General features: G+C 45.9%; 1 protein-coding gene across 1 annotated transcript; it reads left to right on the plus strand.

Moving 5' to 3' along the window:
- Positions 1–7,402: 7,402 nt before the first annotated feature.
- On the plus strand, positions 7,403–11,344 carry LOC133378765 (uncharacterized). Its single transcript, XM_061613391.1, has 2 exons — positions 7,403–7,558; positions 7,847–11,344. The coding sequence occupies exons 1-2, from the start codon at positions 7,403–7,405 to the stop codon at positions 11,342–11,344; spliced, it is 3,654 nt and encodes a 1,217-aa protein (XP_061469375.1).
- The last annotated feature ends 9,789 nt before the right edge of the window (positions 11,345–21,133 follow it).

The raw sequence follows: 21,133 nt of genomic DNA on the forward strand, positions 1-21,133 counted from the left end.
ATAAATAATTTTTTCAGTGGTGGCCCCCAAATTATGGAATGATCTCTCTGATGAGGTGTGCCTGGCGCCAACACTGTTATCTTTTCGGCGCCAGGTTAAGACTTTCCTCTTCTCCCAGGCATTTTAGGATGTGTTTTTAAATTGTTTTTTAAAGTGTTTTTAAATTTGTGTATTTGTATATTTGTTTTTAATGTTTTTAATTGTTGTAAACCGCCCAGAGAGCTTCGGCTATGGGGCGGTATACAAATGTAATAAATAAATAAATAAATGGCCTGGACCTCTGTAAAAATCTTGTTCCAGCATGCCTGAGCCTAGTGGTATGTTCCAGGGTCATCACAACCTCTCCAGCACATTTGTGCCAGCCTCACTGGGGGGGTATATTCCTTAGAGGGAAAACCCATAGTAACTATATCTGAAAGAGGGAGATATAACTGGAGGAAACCACTCTACTGTCCCAAGAAAAATGCAGTTTATCGTTGGTTGTCAACTCCTGCTTGATTATCCCAGCCAAATGGACAGGCATATCTGGAAGACAATTCCCCTGGATTGCTAGTCCTGCTTTTTAATGCCAGGTCAGTAAATGATAAGACTGCGATCATCCAAGATCTTATCCGAGATGAACATGCTGACCTGGCATGTATTACTGAGACCTGGTTGGATGAACCCAGTGGGGTTAACCTCACCAGTCTTTGTCCACCCGGTTTCTCTGTCCAACAGCAGGCTAGACCCAGAGGTCGAGGAGGGGGAGTTGCTCTGGTCTACCGTGAGTCTATCCCCCTGACTAGATGTCCTCTCCAGCAAACTACCGGGTTTGAATGCCTCTATTTAAAGCTTGGTGGTCGAGATAGAATAGCGATTCTATTGGTATACTGTTCCCCCCGTTGCCTAACGGCCTCCCTACCCAGGCTCTCCAAACTGATTTCTGGGCTGATGTTGGAGTCTCCCAGACTGTTAGTGCTGGGCGACTTCAACGTCCATGCTGAGTCTTCTCTTTGTGGAGTGGCCCGGGACTTCATGGCTGCTATGACAACCATGGGGCTGTCCCAATTAATTTCTGACCCCACACATACTGCAGGACACACTCTTGATCTTGTTTTTTATGCTGGATTGGATGAGAATGATCCGGGAGTGGAGGGTCTTTCAATAGTCCCGTTGTCATGGACGGACCATTATTTGATCAGATTTAGACTATCTGTAACTCATACCTTTTGTGGGGAGAAGAGACCCATTAGAATGATCCGCCCCAGGAGATTAATGGATCCTGTTAATTTCCTGTCAGCTCTCGGGGAATTTCCGGTCCCCCGAGTAAACGATTCAGTTGAAGCCCTGGTCAATTTATGGAATAATTCAATGACTAGGGCAGTGGACTCTATCGCTCCTGAGCGTCCCCTTGTGCGCTCTCGGGCCAGATCAGTCCCGTGGTTTTCTAGCGAGCTACTAACTATGAAGCGCACCCATAGGGGTCTAGAGCGACATTGGTGGAAAACCCGGAGCCTATCTGATAGACGTTGTGTTAAGGAATTCTCTAAGATCTGCGCGGCATCTAGGCGTGCTGCACAAAGAACTTTTTTTTCGGTCTCTATCTCTTTAGCTGACAACCAACCAGCAGAACTTTATCGGGTGGTCAAAGGCTTGCTTAATCCTGACCACCAGGAGTCCAATGTTGGCCACTCATTTATTCGTTGTCAAGTATTTGCTTTGCACTATGACAATAAAGTCGCTCAGATTCGCTCCGACTTAGATGCCAATATTGATGCAGTTTCTATGGATGTACCTTCGGACTCTGTTTGTCTTATTGAGTTGGATTCTTTTCAGCTTGTTCAGCCTGACGATATAGATAAACTTCTTGGTGGGATGAGACCTACTACCTGCCCGCTTGATCCTTGTCCTTGAATCATAAAGCAAGCTAGAGGTGGACTGGCCAATTGGGTCTGGGGGGTAATTAATGCCTCTCTCCAACAAGGCTGCCTTCCTGGGTGTCTAAAAGAGGCCATTGTAAGACCACTGTTGAAAAAACCCTCCTTAGACCCTTCATGTTTAGATAATTTTCGCCCAGTCTCTAATCTACCATTCTTAAGTAAAATCATCGAACAAGTAGTTGCCTCTCAACTCCAGCGTTTTTTGGAGGAAATAGATTATTATGATCCGTTCCAGTCTGGTTTCAGACCTGGCCATGGGACTGAAACGGCTTTGGTTGCCTTAGTTGATGACCTTCGTAGGGAACTAGACAGGGGGAGTGTGTCCCTGTTGGTTCTTCTTGATCTCTCAGCGGCTTTTGATACCATTGACCATGGTATCCTCTTGGACCGTCTCTCCAGGATGGGACTACGAGGTGCTGTTTTGCAGTGGCTCTGTTCCTTCCTGGAGGGTAGGACACAGAGACTCTTACTTGGTGACTTCCGCTCGGACCCCTGGCCCCTAATGTGTGGGGTCCCGCAGGGTTCGGTGTTGTCCCCGATGTTATTTAACATCTATATGAAGCCGCTGGGCGAGGTCATCTGGAGATTTGGAGTTCGGTACCATCAATACGCTGATGATACCCAGCTTTACTTCTCCTTTCCTCCAGATGCTAAGGAAGCCATCCGGCCTTTGAACCAATGCCTGACCTCAGTGATGGACTGGATGAAGGCGAATAAGCTGAAATTAAATCCAGATAAAACAGAAGTGCTCTTGGTTAGTCGTAGGACAGATCTAGAAATAGGGAATGTACCAATGTTGGATGGGGTTGCACTCCCCCTGAAGACCCAGGTTCGCAGTTTGGGTGTGCTTCTGGACTCGGCTCTGAACCTGGAGGCCCAGGTTTCGGCGGTCTCCAGGAGCGCTTTTGCCCAGCTAAGACTGGTCCGCCAACTGCGCCTGTTTCTGGAGATTTCCGACCTGACGAAGGTAACACACGCCTTAGTTACATCCCGATTAGACTACTGCAATGCGCTTTATGTGGGTACGCCCTTGAAGACAGCTCGGAAGCTTAAATTGGTTCAAAGAGTGGCAGCTAGAATGTTGACAGGAGCTGGCCTACGGGCCCATACAACACCACTTTTACAACAACTGCACTGGCTGCCAATCTGCTTCCAAGCCCAATTCAAGGTGCTGGTTTTAACTTTTAAAGCCTTACATGGCCTGGGCCCTCCCTATCTGTCTAGTCGCATGTCTTTTTATGAACCCTCCCGGTCCCTGAGATCTTCTATGGATCCTCTCCTTATGATTCCTCCATTTTCCCAAGTTCATCAGATGGGAACTAGAACTAAAGCCTTTTCGGTCATTGCCCCTAGACTTTGGAACACTCTACCAGTAGAACTGCGATTGTCTCCCTCTCTTACAGTATTTCGTCGTCAGGTTAAGACGTTTTTATTTCGTCAAGCGTTTAATTGTGATGCATAGGTTGCTTTTAATCTTCTTAATTTTAATTATGTTTTTAAGTATGTTTTTATTATGTTAACTTTTAATTTTTTATATGTGCCTGTGTTTTCTTTTCTTTCTGTTCGCCGATCTGAGTTCTTTGGAAATAGAGCAGGATATAAATACATCAAATAATAATAATAATAATAATAATAATAATAATATACCACCTATGCACTAGTTTGATCATACATTCTCAAACCTGAGCAGATACCTTATAAATTACTGGGTTATTTCAGCCTCCAATTGTTCTCATCAATCTCTTTGCCCCAGTCACCCTCCCATTGTTTCTTAAGACCTGATAAATACTCATCATCAAAATGCTATCAGCATGGTATACAGTTCAGACACCATGCCTCATTCCCCATTTCTAGCTGACATAACAGACATTCTAGTTTATACAAAACAAACTAGGAACTCCTATAAAAAAATTAGGAACTATAATTTAAACAGTTCTGAGAGTGGGACTTTGGAACTGGGAAAATCAGGGCTGGGAGCAATGCTAAGCAGGCTTAGAAAAGATGCAGAAATTATTACATAGGACATGACAAAAACATTGGTCAAAGCTTTGATTTCAAGGAGGGAACAGGCAAGGAATCAGTGGTGTAGGAATAAACTCTGACGTGCAGAAACTCATAATGAAAACTCCCCTAGCCAGGGCCGGCCCCAGGCATGCCGGGGCCCTTGAGTACCAGCCTGCCCTGGGCCCCTCCGCTCCCTCTCCGCGGTACGCAAAACTTAAGCATCTGCGGACCGCAAGACAGGAGCTTCCGCGCCCACTGCCATCCCCTGGTATCCCCACGCTTCATCTACCTTTCTGTTGTTTTTTGCAGCGCGCGCAGGTTTGCCATCAATCAAGATGGCGGCCGAGGTTTCCCTAAGGGGCTGAAGCCTCTGCTGCCATCTTTGTTGAAGGTAGCAATGTGCGCGTGTAGCACTCATGCGTGCCATCAGCCAAGATGGCAGCAGAGGCTTCAGCCCCTTAAGAAAACCTCGGCCGCCATCTTGATTGATGGCAAATCTGTGTGCCACAAAAGACAACAGAAAAGTAGGTAAAGCGGGGGGATGGCGGTCCGCGGATGCTTCCACTGATTGTGGAAGGAGAGTGGAGGGGCCCCCATAGTTCCAGGGGCCCTTGGGCCAGTGCCCCACCTGGCCGCCCCTTAGAACCAGTCCTGCCCCTAGCCATAGGATTGCCAGGTCAGAAGCATCCCAAACCCTGAGATTTTGGGGCGGGCCCTAGTGATGTCACCTCGGCAGGCCTGAGTGATGTCATTAAGCACCATACATTAAGCATTTTTAAGTTCAGATGTACATCAACTGCATTTTGAGAAATCTGCAATTTTAATAGAAGTGAAGTATGCATGTGTCTGTGTACATGCACACACACATGCATGCACGTGTGTGTACACACACATATTAATGGTCTGTTGAACAAATTGTCAACAGTTAAAAGAGGCAATAACAGTTGTTGGTATGGTGATGTACCAAATATAGCCTAGCTGGATGTCAGACAGGGCCATAATTTGGAGATACAGTTTTGAGTACAGTAAACAAAAATTCCTTGGAACTGTGAGGGTAACGGGACGCCATTGGTGAAGGGAAGTATTGCACGTAGGCCAGTGACTGGGATATGCAGGAGAGGGAGTGCAGAGTGGAAAATTACTGGCTACGCAGTTATGTTAGTGCGCACGTGCCAATGTATCTTCTGCTGTTGTTGATCATATAAAAGTACCACGCCCTGGTTGTTTGGGCGCACAGTTTTGGTGGACAAATCCCGCTGTGCCCTTGCTAGCAATAAAGTTATCTGATGAACCGAACTTGGGCCTGAGACTCCAATTCTTACCTTAACATTTGGCGCCCGAACAGGGACGTGAGGTCAAGGGTATTCCCCCTTGTCCTACAGCGGAGTTCTCGGTCAGGGATATTTCCCCTGCACCTTCGTTGGGCCGCGCGGTTCCCCGGATCACTTCATTACTCTGCAGGGAGCGCGCCTTCAGCAGTTGCTGATGCCTGGCTGGGCTAGGGAGGAGGCCGGGGAGCGACGCGGAGCCAACGGAGGCCTTTCAGAAGTTCAGTCCAGATCACTTTAAACCGGTGCCGGAAGTATTCATCGCCAGGCGAGTATTAAGGGATCCTTTTCTGTTCTGTCCTGTTTCTGACTGCCAGCCAGCCTCTAGGGGCTGAAGGGGGATCTGATCAATCCCCATTTCTGTTTCTCTGTCGGGAGGTATGGGAAGGGGGTTTCCTGTCGTGTGTTTGATAAGTGTGAGTGACTGACCGCTTGATTTCCACGTCTGGCCATTGGACGCACTGGTCCTGGGACGCCTACGGGTGTCTTGAAATTCCGGGGGGCGTGGGCTTGCGGTGCGTGATTGGAAACCTTAGTCTCAGCGGCCTGGCTCCCCCAAATCCGATAGCCAGCCCGTATCCTGTCTTCCCTCCCTTTATGTGCCTGTCCTCTGTTCTGTTTTGAATTAGAGTAGGATCAGATTAGGTCAGGATGGGGGGAGGCTCTTCAACCCCTTTAGAGTTAATGGTCAAACACTTCTCCGAAGTCTTCAACCCCAGTGAATGCAACGTGGAGACCATGAAAGTCAAGTGTTCTTGGGACTGGCCGGGACTAGGCCCCCTTGTGGACTGGCCCTCTAAGGGCACCTTTTACTCACCTGCTATTTCTCGTCTCTGGAATGTGGTCACAATAGAAGGAAATCCTGGGTGCCCTGAGGATATTCCTTATGTGAAAGGGTGGAGGAAAGTGGCAGATAATCCACCACCTTGGGCAAGGAAATGGGTGGAAAATGCTGCCACTGTTATGTTAGCCCAAGCCAAGAAATCTCGGAAGAAGACTGTTTCGAGCCACCTCAACCCTGCGGCCACTGTAGTAAAACCTAAATTTCTCGGTCAAACTATCAACGCAGACCCAAAGATGAAGCCTATTTTGGAGGGCCCTATGGAGGAGTCACCACCGCCTTATGTCTGCCCGAGCGCGCCAACAGTATTACCTTCACTTGAACCCCCTCTAGTCCAACCGCCACTTTCCTCCCTTAACCAAACTGAGGCGCTTCTGTACCCGCAGCTATCCACGTTAGAGGAACCTTTAGATCAATCCACAGGTTCGCTTGGAGAAGGAGTGGACGGTCCTCGCCAGTCCATGCGACTGATAGCAAGAGAATTAACTAGTTCAAGCCCTGTTCAGTCCCGGGAAGTTAGGGAAAAAGATGAAACTGAAAAGGCCAAGATCTTACCTGTTCGTACTGTTCCAGCTATGGTCCCGGTCACCAATCAGACTGATCCTGGTGGGACGAGATATGCTTCGGTTAATACGTACACTTATGTAACCTTTAATTCATCCGACCTACTTAATTGGAAAAACCACGGGCCATCATATGAGGAAGAGCCAGAAAAGTTTGTAGATATGGTAGATGGAATCGTGGCCGCCCAGAATCCTACTTGGTCTGATATACAGCAATTAATGGGCTACTTACTGACTACTGAACAGCGAATGCAGATACAGACTAACTTGGAAGAAGCAGCACTCAAGATTGCTAAGTGAGAGGGTGCTGAGGTTAGAAACCACGCAGACTACCTGGCCAGGTTTGCCCCCACTGCTGATCCACGATGGGATATTTCCACTACAGCAGACCGTATTGTGATGCGACAATATCAGCAGGCATTTGTGGAAGCTGTGAAGAAAGGGCGAAAGCGAATGATGAATATGCAGAAAATCCATGATGTAGTCCAGGAAAGGGAAGAGAGTCCAGGCGCCTTCCTAGAACGGCTTATGAAGGCATACAGAAGATACACCCCTATAGATCCGGAAGATGAGAAAAATCGGCAAACAGTAGCTTTGGCCTTTGTGTCTCAATCAGCACCTGATATCAGGAAAAAGTTACAAAAATCCGAAGGGTTTGAAGGAATGCCACTCAGCCAATTGAAGGCACTCGCAGATAAAGTGTTCCTTAACTGAGATGTGGAAGAGAAACGGGAACAGGTGAAACGCATGAAAGAAAAAGCCAGCCTCATCGCAGCTGCGTTAAGGCCCCAGGAGGAACAAGGACAAGTCTTCCGTCCTCGCCAGATCGCGCTGGGACGCAATCAGTGTGCATATTGCAAAAAAGAAGGCCATTGGAAAAATGAATGTCCGGATAAGCCCCAGGTACAGTGGAGAAGTCGTGGCTGAGGTATCGGACCTGGTAGGGGACGAGGCCGGGGTAGGGGATGAGGAGGGCTCAACCCACAAGCACTACCGTTCCCTCAGGCGCCGCAGCCCGCCAGCGCCATGACTATAGAGAACTACTACGAGGAAGACTGAGGCTGCCTGCGGGGCCCACTGCCTCCCGACCCCGTACTGGAAATTACTGTGGGAGGCAGACAGATTAGGGGTCTCCCGGACTCCGGAGCCCAACGCTCGGTCCTCAATACCAAGTTACCCATACCGTTGAAGAGAAAGGCCTGCGTTCCTGTTGTAGGAGCCGGAGGACAGGTGTTACAAGCCCCCCAGTTTAAATCGGTCGGTACCAAAGTAGGCTCATGTGAAGTAGAGCATGAATTCCTCCTGATTCCCTCCTGCCCGATACCCCTGATTGGCCGAGACCTTTTCTGTAAAGTCCAAGCCACATTATCTTTCCATCTTGACGGCCGCATCACGGCTACGGCCGGAGGACAACCCCTGTCGTTAACTTGTCCCCTTCAAGAAGCTTGGAGGCTTGGACCAATTTTGGGGTTGTGTGCATCACCAACAATCCACTATACATCAGTAGCCCTTCAGGTCATTAGGGCTGTTCCGGGAATATGGGCTGAAGACTATCCTGGGGGACTAGCCAAATTCGCTGAACCGCTTCGAATAGATTTAAAGGATGATTATGCTGTTGTCAATCAACCTCAATACACAATTCCAGCGGACGCCAAGGTTTCTATGCATGAACATTTGGGTAAATTGATTCAACTCAATGTTCTAGTCCCAATTGTCTCAGCTTGGAATACTCCTCTATTACCTGTAAAAAAGCCAAGTTTGGGACCAGCGCCTCTCTACCGCCCCGTGCAAGATCTCCGCCTTGTCAATCAACAGATCAAAGACATTGTAGCTGTGGTGGCCAACCCATATTCTCTTATAAGTTTGATTCCAGGAGGAAGTTTGTGGTATTCCGTGATCGACTTAAAGGATGCCTTCTTCACCATCCCTCTGCACCCTGACTCTCAAGCCATCTTCGCCTTTACATGGGAACATCCACATACCGGTCAGAAAAAACAGTTTGCGTGGTCCAGGCTGCCACAAGGGTTCAAGAACTCGCCTACCCTGTTCGGACAGCAACTAGCTAGAGACCTCCAAAGGTCCCAAGAGGAGGTTGGTTTGGTCCTCCAATATGTGGATGACCTCCTGTTACCCCGTCAGACGAGAGAGGAATGTCTGGCGGATACTGTTGAACTGCTTCGGTGGCTTGAGGAGTGTGGATACCGCGCCAGCAAGGCCAAAGCGCAGATCTGCAGCCAAGAAGTCACCTATTTGGGATTTATAATTAAGAAAGATACCTGTATCCTAGGAGCTAGTAGAACCCAAACTATTGGTTGCGTGCCTAGACCGACCAATAAAAAGGAACTTCGAGTATTCTTGGGAATGGCCGGCTATTGCTGCATTTGGATCTTGGACTATGCTTCCCTAACTAAACCCCTATATGACCTATTGAAGGGGAAGATTCCGGAGTCATATCCCCTGGAATGGACTAGTGCAGAAACTTCGGCCCTGAGACGATTGAAACAGGCCTTGACCAGTCCCCCTGCTTTGGGTCTACCTGACATCACTAAACCTTTCCAACTATTGGTGGATGAGAGAAAGGGGACTGCAGTAGGAGTTCTCACGCAATGTGTCGGGAACTGGAATCGACCTGTTGCCTATCTTAGTAAAAACATGGACCCTGTCAGCCGTGGATGGCCTGGGTGCCTCCGCAGCATTGCGGCTGCATCCCTTCTTTTAACCGAAGCCACCAAGCTAACTTATGGTCAGTCCATAGAAGTAACGGCTCCTCATTCCATTCAGTCATTATTAGAAGTACAGGGACCTAAGTGGATGACCAATTCTCGCTTGGTGAAGTATCGAGCCCAGTTATGTGAAAATCCACATATAATGATAAGAGATCGTACAACCCTAAATCCTGCTACTCTGATGCCCTTACCTGAAGAGCCAGTGCACCAGTGTGAAGAAGTGATGTCCATAGTCTACTCTAGTCAACCTGACTTGAAGGATGTACCGATTCCTGGGGAAATTGTACTGTTCACCGATGGGAGTAGTTCAGTCATAAAAGGAACCCGGCATGCAGGGTATGCCGTGGTTACTGAAGATCAGGTTCTGAGGGCTGAGCCATTGCCTCCTAACACCTCCGCGCAAAAAGCCGAGTTGATAGCCCTCATCGAAGCCTTAAAATGGGCCGAAGAGAAAAAGGTCACCGTTTACACGGATTCAAAATATGCTTTCCTTACCGTTCAGGTACATGGAGCCCTATACAGAGAAAGGGGATTTTTAACTGCAGAGGGTAAGGAGATAGCACATGCTCCTGAAATTCGTCAACTACTGGAGGCTGTTTGGAAGCCTTTCCGAGTTGCTGTGATCCACTGCCGAGCTCATACAGGAAAGGCCGACCCTATTGCTAGAGGGAATGCTCGGGCGGATCGGGCTGCTAAGGAGGCCGCCCTCAAACCCCTTCTGAAAACTGTTAACCTCATGACCATTTTGTTGCCTCCCATGCCCTCGCAATTGCCTTACACCAGAGAGGAAAACGAGGAGGGACAGGAACAAGGTTATACCTGCCAACGGGAGTGGTATGTCCTTCCTAATGGAAAGATCTGGGTGCCTCAGCGTATGGCTCGAACTGCTGTGTTTCATATGCACAATCAGTGTCATCTAGGCAAAGAGGCGCTCCGTCATCTAATTGAAAAGACTATGTTCATCGATAAGTTGGCTTCTCTGTGTGCCGAGGCTTCTCGGAGATGTGTGATATGCGCCCGAAACAATCCCAGGAGGGGACCTGTTCCTGAGCCAGGTCAAATTCTTCGTGGGAGCCGGCCATTCCAAGTGATCCAAATAGATTTCACTCATATGTCACCTGCCGGCGGGTATAAGCTTTTACTGGTGACCGTATGCACCTTCTCCCGATGGGTCGAGGCCTGGCCAGTTAGATCTGAAGGATCCAGGGAAGTGGTTAAACATTTACTTGAAGATATCATCCCCAGGTACAGCCTGCCTAAGCAAATCAATAGTGACAATGGTGCGGCCTTCCAAGCTGAAATGACTGAAAAGCTTAGTAAAGCGCTGGGACTGGATTGGAAGCTCCATTGTGCCTGGAGACCCCAGAGTAGCGGGGCAGTAGAAAGAGCTAATCAGACCCTTAAATTACACCTTAGAAAGATGTGTGCCGAAACAAGGACTAAATGGATTCAGATGCTGCCCGTGGCCTTGTTGCACATGAGGTGCACACCAGGAATGAATGGTCTCACTCCATATGAAATGGTTTATGGCAGGCCCCCTCCCTTGCCTATAGTGGTGGAGACGTTGGCACTAAGGGGGGAGGTAAATTTGAAGCGCGTCTTAAAGGAACTGAACCAAACTGTGTTAGAAATCAGTCAGTACACTGAACAAAGTCCCTTAGGACTTACAACCCCTGTTCACGGGTTTAGCCCTGGAGACTCAGTGTGGGTCAAAAGTTATAAGGAAGAAGCACTAGGAAAAACTTGGGAGGGCCCATTTATAGTATTATTAACTACCCCTACCGCCTTAAAGGTTGAAGGAAATCCTGTCTGGATCCATTGGAGTCGAATCAAATTAGCCTCAGCAGATAAATGGGCGATTACCAACCAGAAAGATCTGAAGATGACCCTGAGAAGGGATGCCTCCACGCGGGACACGACGGGAGAAGCCTCCTCGGGACCGGCAACCGAGAGAGCGAAGTAACAGAGGGCGCTGCATCCCCTCCCGTCCAGGATAGAGGAGTGGGACACCGCCCGAAGACCCAGATCTGTGCTGCCTCAGCGAGAATGCCATGTTGCAAATTGTCCTATTTGGTTATGCTGTTCGAGTTTGGTGTTATTATACTGTTACTGTTGTTTCCTCCTTATTGCGAAGCTTCTGAAAATCTTTGTAAAAGTTGTATTAAGGTTGTTAGGGCCGGGAATCAAATCCAAGAAACTTTAGTGTATCAGAGTAAGTTTAGTTGCCCAGGAACCATGAGAACGTGTCAGTTTCGTAACATTTCCTATTCAGTCTGTTCCCAAAGGAATCAAACAACTTGCTACGATCCCCAGGAAAATCCTGAACAGTGGTGGCTTCAAGTTAGATTGGCTACCAGTAGTGGGAAGTTATTAACCCAGACCAGGTTAAAAGAACCATCAGAGAAAACTTGGGTTCCAATTGAACCCTGCGAGATCTCCAAATGGCCTACGCATTGCGGAGACTACGATTGGGAAAAAACTTATATGTGGGATGACAAGTACTTTTGCCCAGAGAAGGGGATTAGCATTGAATGTACAAATCAATGTCCTTATTGGAACTGCGTGGGATGGGCCATGTGGCAGACCTCAGGACAAAGCGCTTCTCTCTCTAAAGTTATCGTTTCAAGTAATTGTGGGCCCCAAAAATGTAACTATGTAAATTTGACTATTAATAATCCTCAACAATTTATACAAACTTTGGAAATCATTTCGGTTTACGCATTGCTGGGAAGGGCAGTGATCCTTTAGGGTTTTTCTATTTAAAAATTGTCAAATTGGTGGAATCAAGTCATACTGTGCAAGAGACTTTCTTCTCTGATTTTTGGGAAGAGATGCGAATCCCTTTTCCAGTGTCTGAAATTGCTAGGAATTTGTTCGTAACTTTTGCTGAAACCGTGGCTAGCACCTTGAACATTAGCAACTGTTATGTCTGTGGGGGAACTCAGGTTGGAGATCAATGGCCCTGGGAGGCAGCTGAACTTAATGTCAACCAGCCTTACAATGTGACCAATGTTACCAATCCTCATAGTCAGTGGATGTTAAAAACTACTATTGTAAGCCGCTGGTGTGTGCAGAGAACATAAGAACATAAGAACATAAGAAGAGCCTGCTGGATCAGGCCAGTGGCCCATCTAGTCCAGCATCCTGTTCTCACAGTGGCCAACCAGGTGCCTGGGGGAAGCCCGCAAGCAGGACCCGAGTGTAAGAACACTCTCCCCTCCTGAGGCTTCCGGCAACTGGTTTTCAGAAGCATGCTGCCTCTGACTAGGGTGGCAGAGCACAGCCATCACGGCTAGTAGCCATTGATAGCCCTGTCCTCCATGAATTTGTCTAATCTTCTTTTAAAGCCGTCCAAGCTGGTGGCCATTACTGCATCTTGTGGGAGCAAATTCCATAGTTTAACTATGCGCTGAGTAAAGAAGTACTTCCTTTTGTCTGTCCTGAATCTTCCAACATGCAGCTTCTTTGAATGTCCACGAGTTCTAGTATTATGAGAGAGGGAGAAGAACTTTTCTCTATCCACTTTCTCAATGCCATGCATAATTTTATACACTTCTATCATGTCTCCTCTGCCCCGCCTTTTCTCTAAACTAAAAAGCCCCAAATGCTGCAACCTTTCCTCGTAAGGGAGTCGCTCCATCCCCTTGATCATTCTGGTTGCCCTCTTCTGAACCTTTTCCAACTCTATAATATCCTTTTTGAGATGAGGCGACCAGAACTGTACACAGTATTCCAAATGCGGCCGCACCATAGATTTATACAATGGCATTATGATATCGGCTGTTTTATTTTCAATACCTTTCCTAATTATCGCTAGCATGGAATTTGCCTTTTTCACAGCTGCCGCACACTGGGTCGACATTTTCATCGTGCTGTCCACTACAACCCCGAGGTCTCTCTCCTGGTCGGTCACCGCCAGTTCAGACCCCATGAGCGTATATGTGAAATTCAGATTTTTTGCTCCAATATGCATAATTTTACACTTGTTTATATTGAATTGCATTTGCCATTTTTCTGCCCATTCACTCAGTTTGGAGAGGTCTTTTTGGAGCTCTTCGCAATCCCTTTTTGTTTTAACAACCCTGAACAATTTAGTGTCATCAGCAAACTTGGCCACTACTGCTCACTCCTAATTCTAGGTCATTAATGAACAAGTTGAAAAGTACAGGTCCCAATACCGATCCTTGAGGGACTCCACTTTCTACAGCCCTCCATTGGGAGAACTGTCCGTTTATTCCTACTCTCTGCTTTCTGCTTCTTAACCAATTCCTTATCCACAAGAGGACCTCTCCTCTTATTCCATGACTGCTAAGCTTCCTCAGAAGCCTTTGGTGAGGTACCTTGTCAAACGCTTTTTGAAAGTCTAAGTACACTATGTCCACTGGATCACCTCTATCTATATGCTTGTTGACACTCTCAAAGAATTCTAATAGGTTACTGAGACAGGACTTTCCCTTGCAGAAGCCATGCTGGCTCTGCTTCAGCAAGGCTTGTTCTTCTATGTGCTTAGTTAATCTAGCTTTAATCATACTTTCTACCAGTTTCCAGGGACAGAAGTTAAGCTAACTGGCCTGTAATTTCCGGGATCCCCTCTGGATCCCTTTTTGAAGATTGGCATTACATTTGCCACTTTCCAGTCCTCAGGCACGGAGGAGGACCCAAGGGACAAGTTACATATTTTAGTTAGCAGATCAGCAATTTCACATTTGAGTTCTTTGAGAACTCTCGGGTGGATGCCATCCGGGCCCGGTGATTTGTCAGTTTTTATATTGTCCATTAAGCTTAGAACTTCCTCTCTCATTACCACTATTTGTCTCAGTTCCTCAGAATCCCTTCCTGCAAATGTTAGTTCAGGTTCAGGGATCTGCCCTATATCTTCCACTGTGAAGACAGATGCAAAGAATTCATTTAGCTTCTCTGCAATCTCCTTATCGTTCTTTAGTACACCTTTGACTCCCTTATCATCCAAGGGTCCAATTGTCTCCCTAGATGGTCTCCTGCTTTGAATGTATTTATAGATTTTTTTGTTGTTGGTTTTTATGTTCTTAGCAATGTGCTCCTCAAATTCTTTTTTAGCATCCCTTATTGTCTTCTTGCATTTCTTTTGCCAGAGTTTGTGTTCTTCTTTATTTTCTTCATTTGGACAAGACTTCCATTTTCTGAAGGAAGACTTTTTGCCTCTAAGAGCTTCCTTGACTTTGCTCGTTAACCATGCTGGCATCTTCTTGGCCCTGATCTGCGGTATGCACTCCAGTTGAGCTTCTAATATAGTGTTTTTAAACAACTTCCAAGCATTTTCGAGTGATGTGACCCTCTGGACTTTGTTTTTCAGCTTTCTTTTTACCAATCCCCTCATTTTTGTGAAGTTTCCTCTTTTGAAGTCAAATGTGACCGTGTTGGATTTTCTTGGCAATTGGCCAGTTACATGTATATTTAATTTAATAGCACTGTGGTCACTGCTCCCAATCGGTTCAACAACACTTACATCTTGCACCAGGTCCCGGTCCCCACTGAGGATTAAGTCCAGGGTTGCCGTCCCTCTGGTCGGTTCCATGACCAACTGGTCTAGGGAATAGTCATTTAGAATATCTAGAAACTTTGCTTCTTTGTCATGACTGGAACACATATGCAGCCAGTCTATGTCCGGGTAGTTGAAGTCACCCATTACTACCACATTTCCTAGTTTGGATGCTTCCTCAATTTCATATCTCATCTCAAGGTCTCCCTGAGCATTTTGATCAGGGGGACGATAGATCGTTCCCAGTATTAAGTCCCTCCTGGGGCATGGTATCACCACCCACAACGATTCTGTGGAGGAGTCTGCCTCTTTTGGGGTTTCGAGCTTGCTGGATTCAATGCCTTCTTTCACGTATAGAGCGACTCCGCCACCAATACGTCCTGCCCTGTCCTTCCGATATAGTTTATATCCAGGGATAACCGTATCCCACTGGTTTTCTCCATTCCACCAGGTCTCCGTTATGCTCACTATATCAATGCTCTCCTCTAAGACCAAGCACTCCAGTTCTCCCATCTTGGTTCGCAGGCTCCTAGCATTAGCGTACAGGCACTTGTAAGCAGTGTCTCTCTTCAAGTGTCTTTGGCACTTGTGGTTAGGCCTGTGGTAATTTTGCTCTTCTGAATTTATATCCTGTGCCCCTGCTCTCACAATGCCTACTTCTAGGCCTACCCCTTTTAAAATTTCATCATTTCTTTGGTTTTTATCCCAGGGGGGAGGTTTATTCCGAACCGGACCTTTCTCAGCTCCTGTCGGGTTTCCCCTCTCAGTCAGTTTAAAAGCTGCTCTGCCACCTTTTCACTGGCTTTTCACTGGTGCCCCTCGGATTGGCCAAATGCCCTGTGAGACGATGACTATTCTGAACCAATCCCAGATTAAATATTGGCCTAATGAGTCCGTGATTCCAAATAATGTGTTGTGGACGCCTGAGCTGAAATTAAGGCTAAATATGTCAGTTACTAACAATAACTCTTGGAAGGCCTTGCCAGGATTATACTGGATATGTGGAAAATATGCGTATTCTGAGCTGCCCGAGCCTTGGGAAGGAACTTTCACCCTGGGGGAGGTCAAACCATCTTTCTTCCTCATTCCCCTCAGTGACGGCGTCCGACTGGGCCATCCGGTCTATACTAAAAAGGAACGGTCCATTAAAATTGGGGACTGGAAAGATGATGAGTGGCCCCCCGAAAGGATAATTCAATATTACAGCCCTGCCACCTGGGCGCAAGATGGATCCTATGGCTATAGAACCCCCATTTATATGCTGAATAGGATAATTAGATTACAGGCGGTGTTAGAAATCATAACAAATGAAACTGCTAGGGCATTGACTACCTTGTCAAGAACCCAAACTCAATTTAGAAATGCAGTGTACCAAAACCGACTAGCGTTAGATCACCTACTTGCGGCAGAAGGAGGGGTATGTGGGAAGTTTAACTTGACTAATTGTTGTCTGCACATCGACGATAACGGAAAGGTTATAGAGGAAATAGCTAGCAGTATAGTCAAAATGGCCCATGTACCTATACAGACTTGGAAAGGGTTTGAATGGACAGAAGGGTTGGGACCTTGGTTCCAATGGATAGGAGGAATGCGAGGTGTCGTTGGGATAGTGGTTGTGGGAATATTGATGTTTATATTGTTGCCCTGTATCTTGCCCCTGATTCTACAAGGATTGAAAAATATGATGGGAAGTATAGCTGATAAACGCACTGCAGTACACTTAATGGCACTGCTGGAATACAGATCTGAGCCCACTTATGAGAGTGATACTCCCCGAACCTCTAAAGAGGTCAGTGAAGTATCAAAGGGGGGATTGTGAGGGTAATGGGATGCCATTGGTGAAGGGAAGTATTGCACGTAGGCCAGTGACTGGGGTATGCAGGAGAGGGAGTGCGGAGTGGAAAATTACTGGCTACACAGTTACGTTAGTGCGCATGCGCCAATGTATCTTCTGCTGTTGTTGATCATATAAAAGTACCACGCCCTGGTTGTTTGGGCACGCAGTTTTGGTGGGCAAATCCCGCTGTGCCCTTGCTAGCAATAAAGTTATCTGATGAACCAAACTTGGGCCTGAGACTCCAATTCTTACCTTAACATTACTGTTCATTCTGAAGCACAGAAGAGGAAAGGCCTCTCTTGACTTTGCCCAGAGTAAGATACAGGAATTGATTCAGAAAGGGAGAGTGGTTGAGCTACAATAGCCTGGGAATAATATAATTAAATTTGACATCTTCTGTGCAAACATATTTTGAGGATTGAACAGGTCTCAGCTTTTAGGTATTTGGAATAAATTTCCATTCTTCTGGCTCTTGGAAAACATAAATAAATAATGCGGCTGAGAATTCCCAGAGAAACGTAAGGGCATTACTTGCTTTTTTCTTCTCTAAAGGGGACCAGCACATCCCTTAGGCTATGCAAGAGTTTAACGCCAAGGTTGTACCCCAGATGTTATATGGCTCACAGCTTTGTACACAGGGTAATTACGCCCCTCTTGAATGTATACAATCTAAATTCCTTAGGAGCATTCTTGGTATACCCAGTTGTGTACCAAATGTAGTTTTACATTTGGAAGTTGGGACTCTTCTGATAGAGTCACGTGCCCGGATTTACAGGATTAATTTCTGGCTAAAGATGATATTCTCTCCCTTAGGCCTAGCCCCACTAACACTAGCTGATACTTTCCAATCACAATGGAAATATGCCGTGAATAATAAATTGCGATCTCTCGGTTTCTCAATGAAAGTGGTGCTAGACCTTGGTTACTTCAAGGCTAAAGAAATCATTCTCCAATGAATTAGGGGTATTGAGTCCCAAAACAATCTGAGTTTAGCGGCAGCATACCCCAACTATCGGATTAGTGCGAAAGCCTCCGCGCCTGCGGATTACCTAGCTAATTTGATCATTGCTAAGTATAGAAAGGCATTCACACTTGCAATATTTAATGTACTTCCTTCAGCATTGCTGGAAGGGAGATACAAGAGAGTTCCTTATGTCAAACGGGTTTGCCCCTGTGAGTCCGGGGCGGTGGAATCGGTGGACCACATTTTATTATATTGCCCCCTATATTGTGATTTCCATGACACTTTTATATACCCTTGTCTGTATAAAATGACCAGGGGTCCTGAGGCAACATCTGTTCACCAACTACTTGCAGATCGGGAGCCACAGGTCACTATTATGGTGGTGAAATTTTGTGCAGCTGCCATTGCTCGCAGGAGGAAGATGGTTTAAAGATTTTAAAAATGTTTTATTGGTTTTATTAGTTTTGGCCAATCGTCTATTTAGTTCTATCGATACAAATTTGTAAATATGCATTTTATGACTATGACCTAATTATTTTGTACTTGCTGGTCTTCGACTGAAATAAACTTATTCATTCATTCATTCATTCATATTTTGAGGTAGTTTTGTGACACTGAAGTTTAGTACTGAGGTTTTTTGTTTTTTTAAGAGTAGATGGTTTTATACTGAGAGAGGCCCTGACATTAGTAGAAGGAAATAAGAATCCATAGAAAGCAACATGGAGGTAGCTTGCAAATACCTAGGGCTTTGGATAACACTCATGTAAGAGCCATTTGAGTGTCAGTTCCAAGAACTCTCCTGGCTCTTTAAAAATCTTTAAAGAAGATGCTAAAGACTGAATCTATAGTCATATGCTAGCAAAACATGTGGTCTGCCACAGAGCTGTCCTAACCAAGTTGCACCGTCCTAATACCCAATTATAGAAAATGCATAAAACAGTAAAGGCAAATAAAAGCAGCAAGAAAATGAACCATGACTGCACAGTTAGACATATTGCCCAAAATGGGCCTTTCATGACTGGAAATCTTGCTCAAATAGGTTAAAAGATGAACAACAATGGGTTGGGACTTAAAAGAGGAGTAAATATGAATACATAAAGAGTTCAACTCACATCAGAATCGGCTTGTAATTCAGAATGTGCCTTGCTCTGGCTCATTTTACAGTGTGATCCTGTATCTCAGAAGTAAGTCCACTTGAGTAAAATGGGGTTAACTCCCAGGTAAATGGGTAAAGAACTGAAGCATCAGAGTCATTTTATTGTAAGAGGAAAAAGAAGTGTGGGAATGATAATTGCCAAATGCATCCATCTGCCAAGCATTTTTGAGTAGCCTCCTAAATGTGTGTCCTGGCAGGTGAGTGCTGCAGGAAAAGAGGACAACATTGTTCACTATGTAATACCCCTTACTTTCCATACCATATGCCTTCTAAATATTCTTTTCTGTGTCAAACAATGTGTATTCTTTAAAAATTCCAAAACCCACAACATATCCTACTGACTTGTGGCAGGTCTGTTCAGGTGCACTTCATGTGTAGCAGGGGTGGCCAAACTTGCTTAACATAAGATCCACATACGATAAACTTCAGATGTTTGAGAGCCGCAAGACATGAACAAATATTACAGTCACGTTTTTATTGTTACATGCACATTTTGTTACGGAAACATCTAAGAAAAATATGCAAATTTGCATTTCATTAACATAAAATGAGACCGCCAAAATATTTTTATGACACAAACAGACATTGCTACAATTATCAGGCTATTTACTGCTAGTAGAGGTCTTATGAGTCTCCATCTTGGCTGTGAGTCATTGAAAATCCGGCTGATATGTTGTCAAGGATGTACGAATTAGCTCCGTCAGGTGTTGATTTGTAAGGATAGAATGATGCTTCGACTTCACAAACTTCATTACAGAGTACAGTGATTCATAGAAGTATGTTGTGTTGAAAATAGAGATGAGTCGCACACTGGTTTTCTTCAGTTCAGGATATTTTATTTCTGGAACTTGCTTCCAGAACTCAATTGTAGACTAGGATTTATGGATCATCTTTAGACCCAGGTCCTCCTGTAATTCTATTAGTTCAATTTCCACAGCAGATGATTCTGTAACCAGAGGTTTGAGAATTGGACAACCATCATTGATCACATCAGCGGCGTCACTAGCGGGAGTGCGGGGGGGTGCGGACCTCCGGCACGTGCCCTCCCAGGTGCATGGATGGGGTGGCTGGTTTTGCGTGCACGCTCATGCGCGCACACACACACGCAGTCACCACACGCTCCAGGCTGGTGGTGGAAGGCCCATCCCGGCTTCGCCGCCAGTGAGCAGGCACCTGCCGTCGGTCTCACCCGCCCACCTCCAAGGAGGAGTTGGCTGCGCTGACCCAGAGCGCTTCTTGGCTCCTTTGCCAACCAACGGCACGGGGCGGGGCGGCTCTGGGTGTCACCCCCCTCAGGGTGTCACCCGGGTGCGATACGCACCCTCCGCACCCCGGTAGTGATGCCCCTGGATCACATCAATCATGAATGGATTTACAAGAAAGGCGAAGCAGGGCTTCAGCTTCTGCAAGTCCTCAAACCTGTGTAGGAAATTATCAAGCAGTCCTAGTAATTTATCTTTGTATTCTTCCAGTTTGTGGTCTTTTATTTCAATATCAGGGAATGTATTTACTCTCCTTTTGAGATTGGGAAAGTAACTGAAGTTTCTTGACAATATGTCTCTTTCAGAGCTTGGAAAAGTTACTTTTTTGAACTACAACTGCCATCAGCCCAATCCAGTGGCCATGCCGTCTGGAATTGATGGGAGTTGTAGTTTAAAAAAGCAACTTTTCCAAGATCTGGTCTCTTTGAAAAACTCTTATTTTATTCTGAAAGCTGAAAATTGTCTGAGTAAGATCAAAAACAATCTTATCCTTCCCCTGGAGTGCCAAGTTGAGAGTTTGTAGATGATTCATTATATCAGTAAGGAACATTAGATCTTGCATCCATTCAACATTTTCCAGTTGAGGATAGAATCTTTTCTTCAAGAAAAGTAATAATAGGCTCCAACAGATCCACAAACCTACTCAACACATTGCTGGTTGACAGCCACCTCACAATGCATTGGAAAGAGACGTCATTGGGTTTATCTTCAAACTCCAGTTCTTCAATAAAATTTTTGAACTGTCGGTGGGTCTTCCCATTTAAGTGTATGAAATTGACAATTTCAAGAACCGATTTCATAACATCTTCATACTTGAAGTATCTGGCTGCCAGGTGTTCACAATAAATAATGCAATGAACAGGGAGAAACTCTGGAAAGCTGGGATCGCTTTTCATAAGTGCAATTAATCCTGCATTTCCCCCCACCATTGCAGGTGCTCCATCTGTTGCAACACTGACAAGTTTATCCAGTGGAATATCAGCATTTGTTAAGGCTCTGTCAAGTGCATTTTTAA

This window comes from Rhineura floridana, chromosome 3 (genome assembly GCF_030035675.1).
Source record: "Rhineura floridana isolate rRhiFlo1 chromosome 3, rRhiFlo1.hap2, whole genome shotgun sequence".
Taxonomy (NCBI): Eukaryota; Metazoa; Chordata; class Lepidosauria; order Squamata; family Rhineuridae; genus Rhineura; species Rhineura floridana.